Genomic DNA, 23,106 nt, shown 5'->3' with positions numbered 1-23,106 from the left:
GCCTTAGGTTAGTTTTCATCAATGGCCGAAGGAGAATGTGTGGTCTGGAATGCGCTTATATACGCATTTGCACCGCAGCGCGCTCTCTCTCGCTCTCTCTAACCTTTTGTGAACCTTTTATTTTGTTCTTGTTAACCTTTTGTGAACTTTATTTGTTCACAGATGTTTCGATTTACACGGTGCTGTGCCGTGAGCATGAACGCCTGAAGGTCGCCGGACGGACAAGCCTCGGCAGTGCTTCGCCCTTGAAAGTAAATGAAACTCGGCGTGATTATAGAGACGTCCTTGCGGCCAATTTCAGAATGACTTTTTTTTCAAGACACATAAATGAGATTGAGAGCTGCAGAATGGTGGCCAGAAAGTTGATTTTGTCGCAACACACCTTGTCGACGCACGAAGTAGTAGCAGTAGTAAAAACGTTTACTGAAAGGAAAGGGACGAATGAGAAGGCGGTGCCTTCTATTCGTCTCCCTCTCCTCTTCCACAGTCGTCGGCCAGAAGTCCTCGGATTCTCGCGGCGGCTTCGCCTTCGGACGACCCGAAGTTGCACTTCCGGGTCGGGGCTGAGCAAAGCGGTCTCCGCCGATTCCTCCATATTCGTGCTCCATATTCATTACACGAGTCGCTCCCAGCGTTTGCTGTGCCATTCTGATTTTGTCTTGCGGGGAGTATACGACAATAACATGCGGTAGAGGTCTACCCGACCGGGGCATAGCTTACGATCTCCCGAGTATATGTCGGGGTACTGCTTTTTTTTTTCAGATCCTTACCTGAAACGTGTTTTACCAGGGTATCCCACTACACGTGCAGACGCGACAACCCTAACCCCTTGTTGCCTCTAAAAGCAGAGAAAAACACCGCTTTCGCGGGTGAGGACGCTAGCCATTCAACCCAAATAACAGTTACTTTGTGAAGGAGTTTGACATCCACCTCAATGCAGCCGTACGGCTACATAGGAAAGCTGTACAGGTTTCTCAGACACTTTGCAGTTTGTAATCATCCCCAACTTGCGTAGCCGGCACTGCCGCTAGCAGAGCTGCCCTCTATAGCCCACATTAAAGAGTTCCCCCCTCTCTCTCTCTCTCTCTCTCTCTCTCTTCGCAGTTGAAGAAAAATTGTTACTGGGCCAGAACGAATTTTTCTTCAACTGCAAAGTCTCTCAGAGAGCTGTACAGCTTTCTTTTGTAGCCGTACGACTGCATTGAGGTGGATGTCAAACTTTCCTTCACAGAAACTTACTCCACTTTGGGGATATGGCATAAATCTCGTCGATTAGCGGTTACTTTGCGTGATGATTATTCGGGTGGAAAGGAGGGTAAGCCAACGCTCCTCACCTTGTGCTTCTCTGCGTAGTCTTTGAGTTGATCCGACGCCCAGTCGCGGCTCGAGGCGTTCCTGTGATGGCATGACGATTGAGAAGGGCAAGGAGGATACGAGGTTGTAGCAGCCGCCGCAAGTCCGAGGGAAAGAACGAGACAGGAGACGATGGCCCGCATCACGAACGTCACGGTTCCGCGAGTTGGACGAGAAAGAAAAACGCTTTTGCCGCCTGGACACGTATTCGCCAGCTGCAGGCTCGGACTATAGTGATGCTGCGCCGAAGCTGTCAGGGTGGCTGGCGCCACCGCCCTTTGTTATTCTGTGTGTTCGCGTGTGAATGCGCTGTCACCCCCTTTAAGCTCGCTACCTCGTCGCCGAACATGCACATAGACAGAGACGTTTTATCATTCGCGGATACCGACGACGACGTCAGCGCGCGCTACTTCTTTGCGTCGTTCGCACTGCGCATGCGCCTTACACTACGCTGGTTTGGCGTTTAGTGGACGTAAAACGAGCGGACGCTATTTCAGCAAAATAGCACGAGTACGCGAGGCGGCTTGCATATCTTTGTTTACAACATGGCGGCAAGTAGTCTACTGCGCTTAGTCTACGGGTCTACTGTGCTTAGCATGCTCGAAATTATCTTTCTTTAGCGACGTACGACTCGACCTCGCATCGGGTGTGTACAGTAAGCGTGGGTAAGCATGCAGTAAGCCTTCTCAGCTTGCGCGCCAAAGTTAAGCGACTTGCTGTTCGACCCTGCCAACCACGAGTGCCGGATTTGCGGCGGGCAGGAGTGCCGGGCAGGAGTGCCGGAATTGCGGTGGGCAGACGCTCTGCTAAAGCACCTCTCACCGTGTTGACGTAGCGTGACGCAAAAATATAGCGTTTAGCGTACGAAAAAAACGCACCAAATGCTATACTAAAACTCTCTAATGTGGTGTTTATAAATTTATAATGGACGGACGGACGGGTATCCGTACGAAATGTTTTTTTTAGAAGTTTTTGTTTCAAGTAATTCCAGATAACGCCGCGGGGTGGAGAGTTGTTGAGAAAGGAGGAAGGGAAAGGGTGGCGCAATAAAGTGATCAACGTAGGGGTCGTATTCCTTGTAGAAGGATTCGATGGTCCGGCTTATGTATAGCCTAAGTGGTGTATTTCTATAACCCTGGTTCAATCGCCTTCGCGTTTACTGCTGGTAGAGCGGCGCGCCAGAAACTCCCAGTTGTGGGCTTCTAAATACGTACCACGGCGGGCTGATCCGTCACAGCTTCATGTTCGCGAAGGAGTGTTAATAGGCGCTCACGCATTCTTAAGGATCCGTCAATGGTCCTTACCATGTATTTTTTTCTTTTGTTGAATGGGCGGGCCGACCACGCTTACGACTGGAAACGACCTTTGTTGTAAGAAAGTGTCTCGTAGGCATCTTTGCCGTGAAATGTGCCAAACTTGCTTAAAGTCCGTGCATATGCCGGTTGTTCCAACAAGCGGTTGTCACTATATGCCGAGGAAGAATGTGTCGTTACTGCCGGATGTCGGGCTTGGGTCGGCTTTTTCAGCGATGTGTACTGGTGCCGAGGGCAAGTACAAACTAAGACAGAACTGCTCGCGCGATGAGCGCGACAGCGTGGATCATACTTACCGAGATTCAGCAAGATATCGAGAAATAAATTTAACTGCTGGATGCCATGTTTCGAGGCAAGCACCCTATACCGACTGAGGCTGAAAGTGGCAGCCCATAGTGCCTGGATTGTTTCCCCTATGCATACCTCGGCAAAGTTGGCCCGGCTCACTCAAACTCACTCACAAATTTATTTTGGAACCACCGCTCACTCAAACACATGCTCATTGCTGGGCAACACATCTGAGCCCACTCGAACTCAAACTCACAGCGAGAGCAAAACTCAGAACTAACTCGGGCTCACAACTCAAAATAAACTCAGAACTCAAATGTACTCAGAACTCAAAATGTACTCAGAACTCAAAATGAACTCAGAAATCAAATGTACCCAGAACTGTACCCATGCCATGAAGTTGTGGTGAGATTTGAAGACACTTACCTAGTACGCTATAATAAACTCATGCCACACTTTCAGGCAGTGAAGTGCTGCTTCACTCGCGCACACACTGTTGCTTTTGGCTTTAACACTGCATTAGGCATTGAGAACACAGGTGCAGCAAATGAAAATGGAGTCAACGTCGGGCTTTCCGGGAGCCACTTTGCTGCTGCTGGCTGGAAAGTGTGGTGAGAATAGAAAGTGCTTGGGCAGCAGCCCATGACAGCTTGACAAAAGGCAGTGAGAATTGAATATTTGTTCTCCCGGTTCCAGTTCACTGCACTGATTTGTTGCAGAAGTGGACAAAATAATGGAAATGCTTGCATGGAGATGTCAGCGCATTTTTAACTAAGTCACTTAGATATTATATACATGTTCATATTCATATTATTGGGCCTGCTGAGTGTAGTTGTCTCAACAGGTGCAGTAAGAATTGAGTGTACTTGTATAGCCTTTCGTTGGAGTTTTACATGGGGCAGTCGGTGTTCCACTTCACTGTTTGGTGTACATAGGGGAAGATTATTGGCTTCAGGAAGATTATCAGAAATGAAAATGTTTTCACAAAAGCTTGACATGGCTGCAAATGGACTATATCTTGACCCGAATAATTTATTTATGTATGCTATTTTAAAAGGCTCATCGGTAATAAAACTATCTTCATTGAATCCTGCTGCATTTCAGTGTAAAGCCAATGAAAGTTTATTGTAGCATAACTTGGAAAGTAGAACTTTGGAAGAATGCATTGGCAGGTCCCTATTCATTTTTTTTTTATAAAAACTCAAAATTGTATTTTTTATGGTGGCTGCTAGTGCCTCAAAGTGTTTTTCTATCAATTTTTGCCGCCAGCCATGGTTCTCGGCCTTATCATTCCACTATAAACTGCGGGACAGTGATATGATCTAAAGAGACTGCTGCAGCAGTTCTATTACATCGTCGGTAAGCACCTCGGAAATGGTCACCTGCATTGAAACCATGACATCGTAGTGTCAGTCAAAGCAACTGACGTAGAGCGTCTTGCCACTCGCGTGTCTCATGAAGTAGGAATCATCAGTCTTGTAACGTTTGACGTCCCACAGTTATCCGCTTGCGCCATATGGCGGTGTCTAATTTCAGCAGAATAAAATGACGCTTGTCTCTTCGCAGCCACAGTTGATTTTGAAATGCAGGACACCCCATGCGGCATCACCTACTCCACCGTTAGTGTGTGTCGCCGCGGTAGGTGTTTGCAGGGCGTCACTACGTTCGAAACGGTCGCACAGAACACTACCTTGCACGTTGATATCGCGGTCGATTTCTGAAAGGAACCGATGAATTTTCGCCGCTGGTTTCCTTTTCACCCTGGGCTTACACCGTCCGTGCACTGTACCCAACCATTGGGGCGACGAACCGCCCTAATCTTCCACCCTGTGTTTACGATGCTTGATGCGACGGTGATGATGGCTGTGGAAGATATTGTACCGACCACATTTCTTGACAATGAGTGTACGCACAAAGGGAAGAAATAATCGCACTCAGACGAGCCATAGCCAATATAACAGACGACCATTATCTTTCTCTAAGCAGACGACGGCTAGGCGACGTGCATGCAGCCATCGGACCCAAAAATCGTATGCACATTGTTTACATATTTATTTATGTTGTCTAACAGTAAAACTTTCACCTATCACAGGTAGCCTTAAGTTAAATATAAAATACACCGGATATAGTTTCTACCAAGAATAACCTTTAAGTAATTTTTTTTTCTCCTGAGGAAGTTTTCAATCAGGACGACTTTTTCTTTTTCCTTCGAAAACCCTTCATTCTTGGGCATGAAACGTATATAAACGACTTTGTAATCAAATAGCTATACTTCTAGCTCCTCATATTAGTAATCATGGGTGGAAACAGCTGCGATATAGCGAACTATTTTTTGTAATTGTGAAGAGTCAAGTAGCGGCCACACACCGCTTGTGGGCAGAGCTCCTGCTATCTTCTTACCCTGTCATCAACCACAGCACATATAAGAGCCATCGTTTTATATACCGGGATAATCTCAACGAATTTCTAAATAAACCGGCCAAAATAACTTTAATTTTGCAATTCAATTTCTGAAGTCCCAGAGGTGGCGCTGTGCAGTGTCTAATGTGACACTAGCTTACGTCTCGACGCAATTCCGTCGATTTCAACACGTGATTCAAAATCCGCATGAAGGAACAGGGAACGTTGCACATTACTGTTGTTTTGGCCGGGGACTAGTTTTTAAACAGTTCTTTTCATCTCACGTGCAGTTGCCGCACGGCTGAGTGTCATTTCTGCCAGCATTCCTTTTGGCTTGATGGGACGCATATTTGGTACAAGGGCACAATTGTGGATCCTAAAAGCTAAAGATGGTAGTTTTCTATTGCTTCCACTATTTTCAGAGTGATTCTTAAACTACGTTATGAATTTTCCCCAAAGATGTCTATCCAAACATGTGCAGTCGCATTCTCGTTTTTTGAAGCATACTGAAATCCAACTTTATTTTCAACGTAACGTTTGAGCAGCGAACACGCTTTTGTTGACAGACCATGTCTGTATTGAAGGGCCAAAGGCGAAGCATCACTGCGCAGCCGCACTTACTTGCACCCTAAAATTTTCACTGCCGACGGAAGCGCCCTTTTCCCGGCCACACAGATCCGCCTCCGAGATGGTCTACGTGACACCAAGTTCCGCGCCGACAGTACAAGCGATTCCCATCATTATCGGCGTTCCCAGGGGGGGTCTTTTGCACCTGTCGAAGGCTGCTTCCTTTCCTACCGGGTTGCAGGGACCCCCTTCGAACACTCCAAGCCTCAAATTCGGGAGGGGCTCCCTCAGCTGCCCTCTCATGGATGTGTATTCGTTAGTTCGCCTCGCCTGTCCACCCACCAAGTGCGGTCCTCAGGCATGCCTGAAGCTAAAGTCGACAACCTCCGGACCAACAACCTAAACCAGGAGGTGAACGCGTGGCAGCCCACGTGCGTAGTGTGCGTGCGAGGCAGACTGTGCAGCGGATCCTGATCGCGGTTCTGACTACTGAACATCTCGAGGATGGCACGACTGCCAAGTTCGCAGGTTTTTGGAAAGCCGTCTAGAATATCGTGTGGACTGTAAATGTCCATGCGATCTGGGATGGGCTAAGTGCCAGCCCCCTCGGCAGTCTTAATGTTAATTTGCTCGAAAATAAAGCATGTGAGAATGCGATTACGTGTGTCTGATATCATTATACCGGGGATGTTTTTTTAAAGACAACCAGGGTATGCGAGAATACGCTGATGATGCGAGCCTAAGGAACGCTTAAACGTAATGGAATTTATTTAAAGAACCACTCTTCTTGATTTTGAGGCTTGATATCCGAACATTAGGGTGCATGGTGTTCATAACGCTACTAAATTTAACACCCTCGCAGACAAAGCACATGAGTATTAAACAGTGGACAAGAGGGAACGACGAATTATAAAGCCGCTCACGTAAAAACTTTCGCCGTTTACCAAGATGTGTGGGTGTCGTAAATCATCTTTATTCGGTAATAAATTAAATTGGGAAAAGGGTGCTGCTGTTGCGGTTGGGGCATCAAAGTATTTCTAGCTTCAGTTGTCTGATTAGGATCTCGAATATGCTACGAATCGTTATGGTTATCGTTCGGGCTTATGAGCCCCTAACCAGTGACCTCAGAGCGTCTAGCAACAGAACGCCTTTCAGTATGCTAAAGCGCGGGTGACCCTTTTTTCACACTAATGCTTTTGCCTTCACTACATTGCGATGAGTGCTTAGATGTCCTAAACTGTTCTCTCGCATTGGCGATTGATCTTCCATGGAAATCCGCTTCACGCCGGAGGGGATGTGCCACACTCTGGGTTTTGGAAGGAGGCTGACCGCTTCCTTGGCACAGCGGATACCTTGCTCGCTCCACGGTCGGCATCAAATCCGGAGGCCCTCCCGCACCCCACTACTCGACCGCATGTTTACCAACAAATCTCAAGAAGTTTTCCCAATATGTAAAAAATTAGGCCCTCTATAGCACCTGGTGATGATGATAATAACTTGATCTTACCCACAACTGGGTGAAAGAAGGAAGGAGAAGTGGGAGTCTTCCTGAATTTCTCCCCCTCAATAGGCCGCCTGCAATCTTTGGGAGACAGCGGCACCTTCGTCCAGTTGGACGACAGTACATGAGAGGGTGTGCAGGTTTAGGACGAAACAACTACTCTTACCTGTCACTCAACCCCCCCTGCCCAACCCTAACCTTTAAAGGAACAGGTAACCGATTTTGAGGGGAGTTCATGTCCTGTACCTCATCTGAAAGCCAGCATTTTATATACTGTGATTACCCCGAGGGACTTGTAAATAAACAGGCAAAAGTAGTTTTAATGTGGCGCTAGGCTCTCTGAAGTCTGTAAGGTGGAACCATGTAGTCTCTAAGTGTGACACTGCCCCACCTGTCCAAATAACTCCATCGATTTCAACGCGTGCTCCCAAAAACCGCATGAAGGAACAGGACAGGTTGCACATTGGTGTTGTTTTAGTCGGGGAGGCGTTTTTAAGTAACTCTTCAAATCTCACGTGCAGTTAAAAGCATGTTGCCGCACGGCTCAATGTCATGGTTGCCAGTATTCCTTTTGGCGGGACACATGTTTCTGGTAGATCTAAAAAAATCGAATTTCAAAGGTTCTAGGGCACTATCAGCAAACCCGTCTCGGGTTAAGGTACTTTAAATGATGTCCTTTCATTTGGAACAGAGTAAGTACACTAGGCAAAAATTGGTTCTTTATCTCTTTACCGAGGTAGATGATCTTGCGGTCCTGCCCCGCTCTCTGGAATCAGCTATAAGTTGTCACCAGGGGCCAGGCGGCGAGCGCATCATGTGGATGCCCGTGACGAGGGACCATCTCCGTCCATTGTGGAGTTCACTCTGAAGGACGCTGTTTCTCTCTCTCTCTCTCTCTCTCTGTTTGTGTTTCAACGCAATCCAACACAATCTAACTCCAAGCAAACAAATTGCCCATCCCTCAGCGTGCACTGAGTCCTGTCAACGGTGACGGCCACCCTAACTTGCAGCCATTGACTTCAACACCTTGTATTCAGAAGGCATCCCGTGTCTGTGACACAGTACTTGCTTGGCGGCCGAGGGGTCCATGGTGCTAAACCGGCGAGGGAAGCAAAAAGGACGCACGAGCTACCACGCACCGCGAAGAGAACTGATATCTGCCCTATTTCGCTTAATGCCCATTGCTACACCCATTCCGCTAAACGGGTGCTCTACCTGTTGTCCGTAAGCTGCATTACATGGCCTGCCAAAGTCCCTTTCGTTTAATTTCCACTAGAATCTCGCCAAACCGAGTTTCCTAATCCATAGCGCAGTTTGCGTATGCACAGGCGTCAATGTGAGCATTTTTAAAGACGATAGTCTTTCTTGGGCTACTCAAACGCAGAAATTTCGGTTTATATGCATGTCTGTTTGTCTGTCGAAAGTCAAATTTAATAATAATAACCGATACAAAAACCCGCTGTGCTAAATAACTACACGGATCGCCTCAAAAATAACAATAGTTTCAAAGATTGTAATCGAAAATATCCAAAAAGGTCTCTCAAGCAGAAACCCATGCACACTACATGTATCACTTCACAACTCTATCACACCACTCACTACAGTTCTCCACAGTGCACTAGTACACACAGGACTATAACGACTATTACACCGACAGATCACTGTAGATCACAACCTCGACAGTTCACGACAAAACTTCACCATCAATACAAAAATCTGTGGCTGGAAATGCTTTGACGACACGGCTATGGAAATTACTTCTGGAATTTCCCGCGGCCGGTAGCCTTGCCTACTAAACGATGGATGGCGCCAAGAAGACAAGCAGCCAAGCGTCGGCACCGCCGTGACTATCACAGAAAATAGACTTCATTACACACGCTATCGTATTCTCGGCCAAACTCTACTGCATGCTTTCGCACCCGCTTCTTGCTACACAAGCGTAGATATTCACTGCGTCGCATTGAGGTTATTAAATACAATAGCCTTTTTTGGGATACTTCAACCCAGAAATTCCGGTCTGTCTGTCTGCCTGTGACTCGATTCAGCTACCCGGCCAAAGTGAAACAAAATCTGCGCAATAGTCTTATATAATTACAAAAATGTAAACGTGTAAGTGCGGTGTCAATGTTTATGCTCGTCAACATTGTTAAACAAGAACAGGACATTACACCAAGACAAGACAGAAAATTATTAAATAAGTAATATTTACACAGTTCCTTTATAAAAAAAATGTCATAGATAGTTGACGTTTCGAAATGATATACTACATCCACTGCAGAAAAAAAGTCACTCCGTCGCCTGCTGCTGCCCGCGCCACTGTAGCTTCTGGCGACATTTTAAGAAATCAAAGGGTAACAGTTACGAAAGGTTCCACTAGATAGGTTCCACGTTCTCCTTGGAACGCACAAGGAGTAGGGCAATGGGGTTCTAAAAACGTTGGAGTAGGGCGCCTCGTTTCACGCCCGTCTCTGCCGTACGGCAGCACTGGCATCAAGGCACCAGACCAGGAGCAGTGGAAAGCGGTAAATTTAAATTGAATTGAGCAAACGGTTAGCGTGTTTACCTTGGGAGGAGCGCGACGGAAGAGGAACAGCATGAGAGGTGAGCGAGAAAGCGAAAGGAGGCATTTACTTGGCAACTGTCGACAAAGACTATCATCTTTTGGCAACATTTGCAACGAAAGGAGCAGACACGCGACCAATTTTTGCTGAAATACTATTGCTACACAGATATACGTATTCGAATGCGTCTGCTGAACATATAGTTATTCTGCAATGCTCATGTAGGTTGTCGGCGTTCCGGATGCAAGACTTGGTGAAAACGTTTGCGCCTGGTTGAAGCTCAAAGCTGGGAAGACACTCACAGAAGACGACATCCCGAAGTTCTGTGACGGAAAGGTAAATGGGGGATGCATGCCCGTCAGAGCAATCCGGTTTCCGACGCAGCGCGGGAAATATCTAGCAGGTTTGATGAGCGCGGGAGAGGGCGACGGGGCGGATCAAACGGCAGTGCAACCAGTTCTTGGCGCGCAGACGCGTGCGGGAACGCGTACTTTTCCGCCCATGTGTGCCACCCTGTATAAAACATTCCAACTAGGGCGCTGCCATCTTGCGACCGCAGAGCCGTCTAGTGTCTAGGCGGTTTTGCCGCCAGGTTGACTTGGGTGAAAGCCCGTCTGTGTATGCGATGTGTATGGGACTAAGCTGATGTTTGTGCCGTCTTTGCGATTCCTGGCTTCTACTTTTGTTTGCTACATCACAGTGGAGAAACTGTGTTTTGACTTTAACTGAAACATTCTAACTCGGCATTGCCGAGGTTCCTGGTTTTGATCACGCTGGAGACGATCGTGCTGTACAGTCAGCGGCCGTGGTTGAGCCGGCCATCAGCACTGATGGTAAGTCTCACAAATCCGTGTTTCTAGGCGCGACCTTTTTTTGATTTAAAACATTCGTGCTACGCGTGACCTAATGCTTAATAAGCAAATGCTTAAGACTTACCCAAAAACCCACTTACTGCATTGCGGTGCCTTCAAATGTCTCAAGAAAACACAAACGTAGCAGTTTTGGCATGGGCGAGTAGGCGTCGCAAAAATTCACGGTAGGAACCTTGTGTATTGATTTTACCCAGCCGGTAAAAAGCATCGGTGTTATTTATGACTTACAATTTCTCGTTTTGGTTAGGGTTTCGTTCAGACTGCGATTGTGGACACAGGTAGCATCCTTTAAGCTGTAATGAAATCATTCATAGTGATTAATCATTGCAGTGACTCAGGATAGCCTGTGAGCTGTAACGCTTTGGTCCTGTGTGTAAAAATAAAGATAGACTGCTGATATCGTGAGTTGTGAAGTGGGCGTAACACGAGTTGCCGGAGTAGCGGGTTGTTTTGGCTGGCGCCTCGTAGGCGTTGTGAAATCTCTCCTCCTACCCGAGACTGTCAATTCCGTGCAGTGCGCCTCGCAGCTATTGTGCTCGCGATACCTAGCTGCTGCCGCCGTCACGACCGTCCGCCTCGCGGCCTCAACGCGAGCCTCGTGATATGCGTGTCGTACTCATGAAGCTCGACAACAACGTCGGGCGTCGTGAAATTGTCGTGCTTGCTCAAGAGAGTACTCAAGAGATCAAGACGCAGGAGTAGTTAAACAGATGAGAATTTATAAAGTGCAGGGGGGGAAATAATATGCAAGGGCAGGAAACAGTGAGAGAGCTCGGGTGCGCACCGGTGAGCGAGTACGACAATTTCACGACGCTTGACTTTGTTGACGCGGACCCCAGCCGTGTTTTCTTTTTCTCTAGGATGTTGATATCGTTTTGAGAAATCGGCAACGACCGTTCGGTTAAGACGCCGTGTAGGTTCCTGCACAGCGTTCGGCAATCCACAGCTGTTTTCAACTCCGCAAGCTGAAGAGAGACAGCCACCGTAATTCACTCGTTGTTGCGGCTCTCCTCTCTGCAATGTTGAACCTTTGCAGCTGTTCGGCTTTATAATTAGCGCCGTAAAACGCGATCCCAGGCAGCGTGAGTGCTTTCAACGTGATAGACAACACCATAAAACACCCCAGCTCTGCAATATTTGTTGACATTCTGTAGTGTGTAAATACTGTAGCTATCACACGTAGCATTTGTGAGGGGCCAGCTGTTTCACTGTAGCTATAAATCTATTGGGACTGGCCTGACATCTCAGTCACATGGCAACTAAGCTCTATTACAGAAAAAACTAGTAAATTTGTTGACAGCCACACTCATTACAAGTCAGGAGCTTCCATTGCGTGATCTGCACGCGTAAATCTTGGTAAGCGTAAAGTGTTGTCGGATATATGAAAATTAAACGATACTAAATCATATCCGAAACAAGCTAGAGAGGAAATAGTTTCCGACATTCTAAACCAGGCATTTTGCCAGCTCGCTTCTAAGCTTTTTTCTGTACAGCTGTTTACTTAAAATAAATTCTCTTCTACCCATGGTACTTTGACGTGTAGGCAGCAACAGATTCTGAGCACAATTTGGTTTAGTCACGTACTTTGGAATGTTAACAAGTTAACCATTGTTTTGTCAATAGCCAAACATCATTGAATTGAAAGAAAAATCCTGCACAGCAGTCTAAAGCTTGGCAGGAGAAAATTTATGTTGGACATTTTGAAAAGGTATTTATACCTTTCAACTTTCTCGCAGATGGCAAGCGCTACAAGCACCCAAGCATCATAACCAGCTGGCAAGATAATGCAAAGGAGTGGCCAAAAGTGCAATATACCAACAGTTTGTACTATCTCCTGACAAACAAAGCAATTGACCTGCGTGAAGTCAATGCATTCAGAAGCACGGAAGCATACACGCACATGCAAAGTGATTGGGTGGGGTGTGTGCTCTTGCATCAAATTGATGAGGAGCTTGCCCTCTTAAAGGATGAAGTGTGTGAATCTCAATCAATTCCAACATACCACACCGCATGGCTGTGCTGCAGACGAACTGGAGAGGTTTTGAATGGTGGTTGCACCAGCATGGCTGGAAGGGGCAAGGTATGCATCCACGTTGGTGCGCTTCTCTACAAAGTTGACATGGCAGTGAGCAAGCAACTGACCGGGAAGACAAGCACATACCTTTTAAGTGCGTGGAACCACGGAACCAAGAGGAATGTCGAACCAGCTGCCCTGGTCGACATAAACTTCAGGAGGAAGCAAAGGACAGTAGACGACGAAGTTATAACAAAGAAGGTCCAAGCTGTGCCGAACATCCTAGGAAACGACGGTGACATTAAAAGGTTCTTCGAAGATTCCTCATTTTCGGAAATCGCTACTGTACCTGGTGAGAATCAGCTTATTTTATAAAATACAGTAGACTCACGTTAAGACCAACTCAAAGGGACCGTAACGATTTGTTCGTATTATCAGCAATTTGTCGTAAGCGGAGGTTTTTTGCATTGTGGATGTTACAAGAAAGCAACAATGTTGTTTGTCTTAATTATATTGTTCGTCTTAACGGGAGTCCGCTGTACTTTCAAGCTGCATGCAATGAATGTTTAATCCTCAGCATGCAGTGAGTTGAAGCTCCAGTGAGCAGCAGTCTGCAGAAGTGGCATGGGAACACAAGTGTATAATTGTAGAAGAACCTGCACCTGGCACGTTCTGACAAGGGTACCAAACTTGCATGTACGGTGACAACGTAACCACTTTGATGGAGGACTTGCATTGAGTATGTAGTAAAAAAAACTGCTATGTAAACGTTTCCTGAACTGTGGTATGAACACCTGACCTCACAAATGCATTAATGTAATGTCTGTTGTGAACTGAGGGCAATACTTTCTCTTTTATTCTGGTGGGTGTGAGAATCAGTTATTGCCTGCAAAACAACAAAAAAAAACACACTGGAGGATCAGAGCCTTGAAGCTGTTGGGCTTCAATTTCAGGTACGCTTCTACAAGCAACACTTGGAGCTCCAGTACGCCAGCCGGAACAACCGCACGTCGCCGAGGTTGCCCTGCACAGCTCGCACCAGGATGTACAAAGCTTGCCTCAGAGCTTCACGCCTTGTAATGACTTCTACATGCAAAACATAGTGCTGTCGGGGGAAGGAGCAACTACTCTGGAAGTGTCCACAAGGGACCAAAACAACTATTTGTGGCACGTGTCGCGGCGTATTCGTATCACTGCCTCTAACACAAAGAATATTCCAAAAAGAGCCACAACCCCAGCTATAAAAGCACTGCAGGCATTAATAAACCCAAACTTTCATGAGAATGCTGGAACGCGGCATGGTCTGAAACGCGAAGGAGTTGCTCGGAGCCAGTTCCAAGCCGAAAATGGTCTTGTAGTTGAAAAACGTGGAACTCACGTATATGAAGAACACCCATGGCTCTCGGCAACACCGGACGACGTTGTTGAGGGCTACAGTGCCATTATAGAGATAAAATGCCCCTTTGTTGAAGACTGCAATGACTTGGTGCACAGCGGAAAGTACGACGTCACCAAAAAGGGGGACGCTTACGTCCTGACCGAAAATGGCCCAAATGGTTATTACGGCCAGGTACAGCTGACAATGTTCTGCACGAAGACGGCAATGTGTTTATTTTGTGTGTGGTCGTTAAAACAGGCTATTTGTTTAGACATTTCTTATAATGCAGCCTACATTGACAGTCTTCTGCCACTGTTTAGATGGTTTTACTTCTGTAACATGTTGCCTGATCTGCACGAGATCGAAATCCAGGGAAAGCTCGATCTGGCTGAATACCAGGAAATTGCTAAAATGCAAACTGCCGATGCTAGCGATATGTATTTCGCAGTTTGTTTTTGTATGACATTTGAAGTAAACGCAATGAACTTCTGGGGTGTGTTCTCTTTTCATGTTATGTATTATACCTTGAAGGCCTGAAAAAAAAAACAGAAAAAATAACACAATGACAAAACAAGGTCAAAGCCATTACACTGTTCAGGCGTCAGCTGACAGGTTTGATTCTTGGCCATTGCTTTTACCGGCAATCAAGGGAGGTTTCAAGTTGCACAGGCCAGCACAAACAAATACTATTGTGTCAATAGTGTCTTTATACTTGATGTGGAGAGCCAATTTGAAGATTGGGTATGTCTTAATGCGGTTTATCGCTCTCTCCACATGTATTCGGAGTGAGGCAATTCGCCGCGCGCTCGTAACTTCCTTCTCAGAAAGCGGCTGTTTGCCTGAAATATGGGAAATACAATTTCTAAAATCAGTACCTTGGCAATGTTTTCATACCAAAAAGTAACTGGCACCACAGCCTTCCAAGAGCACACAGTTAAACTTTGTCTTCCAGTTATGCATCAGCATAGAGTCTTCACAGACAAAAAATTGTAGCATAGTCTGTGTGCAGCCATGTAAGTGACTGGCAGGTTGTCCACTTTTGTACCAAATGGACTTACGATCACACACTCCAACAGTTCGAGGGAAAGCAGAGAATGATCTGCCATAAGAGAGGAGGCTTGCAATGCGAATGACACACATGCCTACATAAGCTTGAGGAGGTGGAGCGGAAGAAGAAGGCTAAGGCTACAAGACGCAGCCAAGCAGAGTTAGAGCAAGCCCAAAAGGCTCACTTGGCTGTGGATTCTGCTGCAAAGCGGTGGAAACAGTGGTTAGTTAATAGGGCAAAGACCAAGTGTAACAGAAAATAAAGCTGCGAGAATAAGTTAGAAGAGGCAATGCACAGCTGAACTTAAGCTGTGGCAGTTACCTTCCGTCAATGCATGCATATTGAGCTTCACTCCTTGCACTTGCAGGTATGGGTCGATGGTAAAGCCTATATCAGCCATTATTACATCACTTGGCCCGAGGTACTCTCGGACTCCGCAGTGCCTCACTATGTACTTGTCTGAGGCGCGGCCTCCGAACACGCGGGACACGTACATTAAAAAAACCATCCGGTGCAATGACCATCAAAAACTTCACTGTGTTGTTGGCTTTGTATGAGCTGTACGTTTGAGCCCTTGCTCTTTGCTTTTTTGACCTCTCAAGTGATACCTCCGTGTCATCAAATATGCAAGTATTGTCTTCATGCCCACTGTCAATAAATGATTGTGGCATGCTGCTTTGAATCCTGGATATCGGCAGCCACACCTCGATGTACTTCATGATCTCCTTGAGGCACTTCAGCATACTTAGGAATATATTTCCCACACTTGACGGGGAAATGTCAAACCTCTTTGCCAGGTCCCTATATAAAAGGCCTAAATTTAAGCGCATGAGCGTTAGAAGTCGCTGGTCCTCCACAACCAGCTGTGACGGCCGTATATTAGTTCTTTTTACACACGCCACTAGCGTCTCGAAGACATCGACTGAGACTCCAGTGTAAAACTATGTCATCTGCGGACATCCGGGCCACCATTGAAGCCCTTGGAAAACTCAACTTCAAAGGCACAACATATGTGTGGTCTAGTGTGCTGGCGTCTTCCCATTGTGTTTCTTTTTCTTGTGTGGGCACCTGGAAATATTATAAATTCTCATTATGCACAGTAAGAAAAGGCATACTGATCAAGAGCGCGAAGCTGCGTATGTCGCTAAGGATCCATAATTGAAACAGCGCAAGGGGCAGGACACAAGGAAACCTAACTTAGCTGCGTTCCACCGGAGTAACCAAGGTATTTAGATACGTCGACAACTCTTTGGCATTGTATGAGTGCCCGGAGGGTGTGACGTCTGAGCAAGGTCTTAATCACATTGGAGGCATTTGTGAGTCGACCTTGCATGGCTTGGTTCTCACAAAGTAACTTCTGGTCAACTCCGAGTTTCGTTTTAAATGCAGAGCATTTCTTTAACTCACGATGTCACCCGGCGTTGGCGTGCCTCGGCGTCCGGAACAGCCGTTCCAGGTGCGCCCTCTCCCCCACTCCTCCTCTCCCGCATCACGCTACCCTCCTCGCTCTCAACAACAGGTCCGAACCCCTCCCCCTACACTATATAAAAAAATAACACTTACCGGCGCCTGGTTTCGATCCCACGACCCTGCGGGCGGAACGCAAGGTACATGGTGCTCTACCCACTGCGCCACAAAGCCGACACAGAATGGACGGCTACGAACGCGCCTTATATCCTTGACTCATTCAAACTACGTCAAGAAGCTGCTGATACAACGCATTCGCTACCACCAACTCCTCAAACACTAAACGTTAACGCAATACACCCACCCCCTATGCGACGCATTTACTCGAGTCCCCCTCGCGGGGAGATGGGCCCTTTCTTTTTGGATTTAAAGCTGCATCGTCATCCGCAACATGTTTGTTGGTAGTATTTCCTCGTTATATATCTTCGTGGTGCCAGTCTGCCCTTTCAAAAGATCTTTTGGGCCAATTGATGCTCCTCTCGCCTAATATCAATCAATCAATCAATCAATCAATCAATCAATCAATCAATCAATCAATCAATCAATCAATCAATCAATCAATCAATCAATCAATCAATCAATCAATCAATCAATGTTTATTATAGGGCCCAGGAACAGTGGAAGCCTTCGGGCTGGAGCACTGATAGGGGAAAAGGCAGCACTGTAGTACATCAACAATTTGCTAACAAACATTCAGTGAGCAAAAAAACCTACAAAATGGCGAATACGCTAACAAATAAAATAGTGCAATCAAACCGAAATTACACAATAAGTTCGTGGTGGTGCACAGAAAAGGTATAAGACAGCGATAAAATACATCAACAGCTGGCAAATAAATAGTCAGTGAGCAAAAAATAAGAAGAAACTACAATAACTGCAAAGAAGAATAAATATACTATAGTGTAATTTAGCAAACATTGTACAATCAGTAGAAACTGTAATGCCTGGTTCATTGCAAGAAGGCATCTTACAATAAGCGTAACTATACGGAAAGGTAAGGGAAAAGAAGAAAGTCTTTACAAGACCCGGGAAGCGTAAATTTTCAGTTTCAAATGGACGCATGAAATGAATATGGCAACTTATATAGATAAAAAAAGACAGAAAAAGAAAACTTCTACGATAATTATATATAGTCACAGTATCAACCCAATACACGAAAAACCAAGAACAAGAACAAGCTTGGTGAAGTCAATGCACACGTCAGGACGATAAGTGAAGAAAAAGAGCACTGCCAAGATGAACCTAGTGTGTCAGAGCTAACAACCCGGCCATAAAATCCCTAAGAGGACGCTGAAAAATATCGCGCTTCTCGTAGTGAACATTATGCCGATGCTGCAGCCTTTGAACAGAAGGTGTGCTGAGAGCTCCAGCTGTTTTAAAAGGGTGGGCGAACCTTGGAGCTTTTTGTGGAACATGATTGATGCAAGCAGTTGCGGGCATAAAATATTACCATGAAGCAATTTGTACAAGAAATGAAGGTCTGAGTGGGTCCGCCGAAACTTAAAGAAACAGTTATACGGAGAGGCTCCGAAGGAAAACTATGCCGGAATATTGATGAAAATTTGGTCTGTACACGCTCTATACGTTGGCAGTTGGAAGTTGAACTGCAGGTCCAATTCTAAACGGCAGAAGCGTATTCTAGTTGGGGAATACAAAACGTTCTGAATAGTTTTCGGAATGAACAAGGAAACCGGAATTGTCGTGAAAGCCTGCATACAACCCCAAATGAACGGAGCGCCCGTCTAGTACGTTGAGTGACATGAGGTGAGAAAGTTAAGGCACTGTCGAAAAGCACGCCGAGGTCTCTGATCTCTTCAACTCTAGACAGGTAACCGCCGTTAATACTGCAGCAAAATAAAGTGCGGTTCGTTTTTCTGCCGTAAGACATGACCTTTGTTTTTGTAGAGTTAAGATTTAACCTATTGTCTGAGCACCACTTAGAAAATGAGGATATATCTTGCTCCAGGGCAATGCAGTCATTAATGGACTCAATACGAGTGAATATTTTAATGTCGTCAGCGTAAAGAATGAAAGAAAACATCTTAATTGCGGCTGACACATCATTCACAAAAATGGAGAACAAGAGAGGCCCCAACACGGAACCTTGGGGCACACCGCTTGTTAATTTGTACATAGCAGACATCTGCCCGTTAATGCTAACGAAACTGAACCGATGATCTAGATAACTACCCAACAATGCCACGAGTGGTGTATCAATGCCCCCCTATAAAAGCTTTTGAAGTAACAACGTGTGGCAGACAACGTCAAATGCTTTGCTCAGATCACTGTAGACAACGTCGAGCTGGCCCCTCTCAGAAACGGCTGCCGAGGCCCGCTCCATGAAGCAGGAGAGATTAGTTGTTGTCGACCTTCCCGATATAAAGCCATGCTGTTTACTTACAAGGAGATTCTGTACAGAACTTGACAGTAATTTGTGCAGCGATGTCTCAAACAGCTTGGAACAAGCACAAAGGAGAGAAACTGCTCTGAAGTTTGTTGCATCCGATTTGGAGCCTGGCTTGAAAATGGGACGCACTCGAGAAATTTTCCACGGGAGAGGGAACACGTTTGTTTTTAGACACTGGTTAAATCTCGCAGTCAAAACAGGTTCAAAAATTATGCCGTATGTTTTGAGAATAGCTGGAGGTATTCCGTCAGCTCCACACGACAATGACGTTTTCATGCGCTTTAGACTATCAAAAACCAACTGCTCGACTAAAAGCACTAAGCAAGTGCCTTGTACGCGATTTAACAATATGTTCATTTCAGAGACATCACGCTGGCCGCATGTGGCACTGCAGTGCTGAGCAAAGTGGTTAATAATAATATTAATAATAATAATAATAATAATAATAATAATAATAATAATAATAATAATAATAATAATAATAATAATAATAATAATAATAATCAATCAATCAACCTTTATTTTCGGTGCCCAGGAACAACCATGGGTCTTGGTACTGGTACGCCATATACAAACATTAATAAAAACAAACTGAAATCAAGACAACACAACACTGAAAACCAAATGTATGACAGAAACAATAAAGTAAAACTAGTTACAGAGATTATAGAAAGCAAAACAGCAAAAAATGGAAGCCTAGTGTTAGAAGTCATGATACTCGGCCAGCAAAACGTTGAAGGCACGTGAAAAATGGAAAATACACAAGCAAATACTCAATGAACATGACGGAGATATATTAACCCACGAAAAGAAGGTTAAAATGGAAATGGAATCAAATGGCAATTTCAAAATGTAAAAACGAAGTTCAGGGTTACAACCACTGACACTCAAACCTACAGAAATTCAAACACAAAACCAGGAAAACTGAAAAACAAACAAGCAAGAAGATAATTTGCATAAAATAAATACGGCACAAAAATATGGAATGACGTGAAGGCAGTTAAGCTACAACAGTTTTCAATTCATTAGAGAACAAAGAAAAAAAGATCTGGAATATATCAAGGCGATCGGAATATTCATTATATGCACATTGTATTCTGCAGATGGACGAGCGTCGTCTACTTAAAGCATCTGTTCTGAAAGTTTGAAATGTTCGGAAAAGTTTGTTCGGCAAGTCGACATTGATAAGTGCAACCAAGTCATCACACAAAATATCACCATAAAGAAGTTTATGAAGAAAGATAATATCAGCTGGCATTCGTCGACACCAAAGGGAAGGAATACTTTTCAGACAAGACATGCTGCCGTTTGCGTCTTCTTGTGCATGACGGAAACGGTGCTTAAAGATAGAAAGGAACTTATTTTGAACCTTTTCGATACGGTCACTATTGGACTTGCAAGTTCCATTCCAAACAACAGAACGATATTTAAGAGGAGGTAAGCAGAGAGCCGAATACAACTTTAAAAAAGGAAGATGACTTTTAAACTCTCTAGAATACCTGCAAACAGCGCCCAGACATCGAAGAGAGCGTCCGGTAATTTGTGTAACGGAGGAAGAGAAAGTCAGAAAAGAATCAAATAGTACTCCCAAGTCCAGAATTTCGGTCACCCTCGGCAGTGCAGTGCTTGCTATTTTATAGGAGTATTGCAGCTGTTGAGTTTTCCTACTATAGAAAACAACTTTCGTTTTTGAAGGGTTCAAAATTAAGTCGTTTTTGGTGAACCAATGATGGAATGACACGATATCAGCCTGAAGAGAATTACAGTCCTGAACAGTACGCACTTCTCTAAAGATTTTTATATCATCAGCATACAACAAGAAAAAACAATTTTGAATGGCAGAAGCAACATCGTTAATGAAAATTGAAAAAAAGAAGGGGGCCCAGAACGGAGCCCTGGGGTACACGACTGGTTGCTTTGTACCTAAATGATGTTTGACCCTTAACGCTTACATAGCAATATCGCTCCTGGAGATAGCAACGTATAAGACCCACCTAAAAAGCGTGAACATCTAACAGAATGAGCTTGGCAAGCAATAACGAGTGGTTGACTTGCCACAAATTTCATTTCTTAGGTGACATAATAAATGCTCCTGAGGTGACATAATAAATGCCGTTCTTCTACCCCCAAAATCAAGATTTTGCTGCTCCAACAACTGCTCCCAAATCTGATTCAGCAGTCTCACCCTTGCAATACTTGCTGTGAAGCACCCTTTAAAGGCAACCACTTTTCAGACGTACCATGAAGAGAAATGACAATTCTTATTTGTCACTTCATTGCGTTGTTCGGTACAACACTGTTGTGCCAGAGCGCCCGGCCCAAATGTTTTGCACGGGGCGACCCGCCGACAGCGGGGCCGATTCACGCCTCGTCCAAACCAGACCAAACTGCCCGCGGCCGACAGGCCCAAACTTGCAGCGCCGCAGAGTCGCCTCTCCCTTTTGCGTCGCGGTGGCTTGGCCGAATCGTGCATCGGGTGAGCGACCGGCAACCGACAGGATCCTACTTGCTTGGAGGCGGTTTGGCTTGAGAGAGCGACGGCGCCGCCTTCCCTTTTCCCGTCGGGGCGGCTCGGCTGACGCACCTGCTTCGCCTCCATTTGTTATATTTCAAACTTTGGCCAGCGAGAGTCCTGATTGGAGCGATTCAAACTTCTAGGGGCCGCAACGGACTTCCGGGGGTATAAAAACCCGCCCGGAGGCACGTCGGCATTCTTCGGCGGCACTTTTCGGAGGCACCGACTGGAGAGGTGCTGTCGCCTTTGTGTGAGCCATGTAACGCCTTTGTTACCCTTGTACATACTGTATATAAATGTTGCTTGAACTTTTCGTCGGCTTCATAACTTCGTCGCTCGGCTCTGCGCCGCGTCGTTAGCGGACGGAGCAATGCAACGCCGCTACACCGGTGCCTGCGCTCGGATGGCCAGTCGCAACAGGGGTGACGGCGTCAGGATGGCTGATTCCCAACATCGGTGACAAGCTGGGATACGAGCCACAACATTGGTGACTGGGATGCCCAGTCCCAACAACACGTAATCCTTTGGTTTGCGACTTGAGGGGCGCTTCAAGGCTAATTTTAAAACCTGGGGACAGTATGGGGCGCGCCACTGCAAAGAATTTGCAATGTGGTTTGACGTGTCCGAGTTTCCGAAATTGCAACTAGTGTATGGTTAATATCGACCCTTCACTTATTCACGCACCACTAGTACACGCCAAACACGCTCGCAATCCTAGAAATTCCGCCCTGGGAACAATACAGTACACCTTTACAATTGACCGCACCTAATATGCAAGAGCTGGGGTGAACGCAGAATGGCGCGTTCGAAAGCACTTACGGCGCGAGAGAAAAACCCGGGAAAATGGCAGCACGTTTTATGCTTTAAGTACCTGTTCCCTACATTTTTGTCCTGTTAATAGTGATGTTAAGGCGCTTGCTTGCCAAGTCCCTGCTTAATTAGCAAGGTTAAAAAATAGGAGCGAGACGGCGTGAGGAAAGGCCAGTAGAGAAGAAAAAAAATGGCTGTGGCTTAACTCAGTTATGCCTGGGTGTGCGTAGCCAGAGGTACGGTTAATGTTATTGTTTAGCTTGGTTCTCCGTACTGTTACGACGCTTCTAGAGGCATGCGGCTCGTTCTTCCTCCGTCTCCTCGGGTCGCTGCGTCCTCTTGGTTTCGTTCCGACGACGAAGACTGGCTTCTTTCAGTTTCTCCTACTCACTTTCCATATCTAACGACGAATCCCACCGAGCCGCCCCTCCTAGATATACAATACAACGCCGGCTCTTCCTCAGTTGTTGGAACGCGGTTTCACCGGCTCCTTTTCTGACGTCACGCCAGATGGCGCGACGAGTGGCGCTGCCAGCTGCGGCAGTTGCTAGGCAACCGCTCATCTCGCGGTGCGGCCACCGGCCACAGCGAAACGGGGAGAATACGGCCACT

At 46.0% G+C, this 23,106-nt stretch overlaps 1 protein-coding gene and 1 pseudogene across 1 annotated transcript in view; both read right to left on the bottom strand.

The window, feature by feature from the left end:
- Window positions 1-1,724, bottom strand: part of LOC144142629 (catalase-like) — a 31,581-nt gene extending 29,857 nt beyond the window's left edge. The window contains exon 1 of the mRNA XM_077674274.1: window positions 1,335-1,724. Coding sequence (XP_077530400.1) covers window positions 1,335-1,496 — 162 coding nt within the window. The 5' untranslated portion in view covers window positions 1,497-1,724. The remainder of the gene's footprint in view (window positions 1-1,334) is intronic.
- A 13,751-nt stretch (window positions 1,725-15,475) lies between these two features.
- LOC144143004 (uncharacterized) lies at window positions 15,476-21,768 on the bottom strand (annotated as a pseudogene).
- Between the last annotated feature and the right edge of the window lie 1,338 nt (window positions 21,769-23,106).

The sequence above is a fragment of the Haemaphysalis longicornis genome, unplaced genomic scaffold, assembly GCF_048455015.1.
Source record: "Haemaphysalis longicornis isolate Haplotype H1 unplaced genomic scaffold, Haemaphysalis longicornis Haplotype H1 scaffold_6, whole genome shotgun sequence".
Taxonomy (NCBI): domain Eukaryota; kingdom Metazoa; phylum Arthropoda; class Arachnida; order Ixodida; family Ixodidae; genus Haemaphysalis; species Haemaphysalis longicornis.
This window is presented reverse-complemented; position numbering and strand designations above follow the sequence as displayed.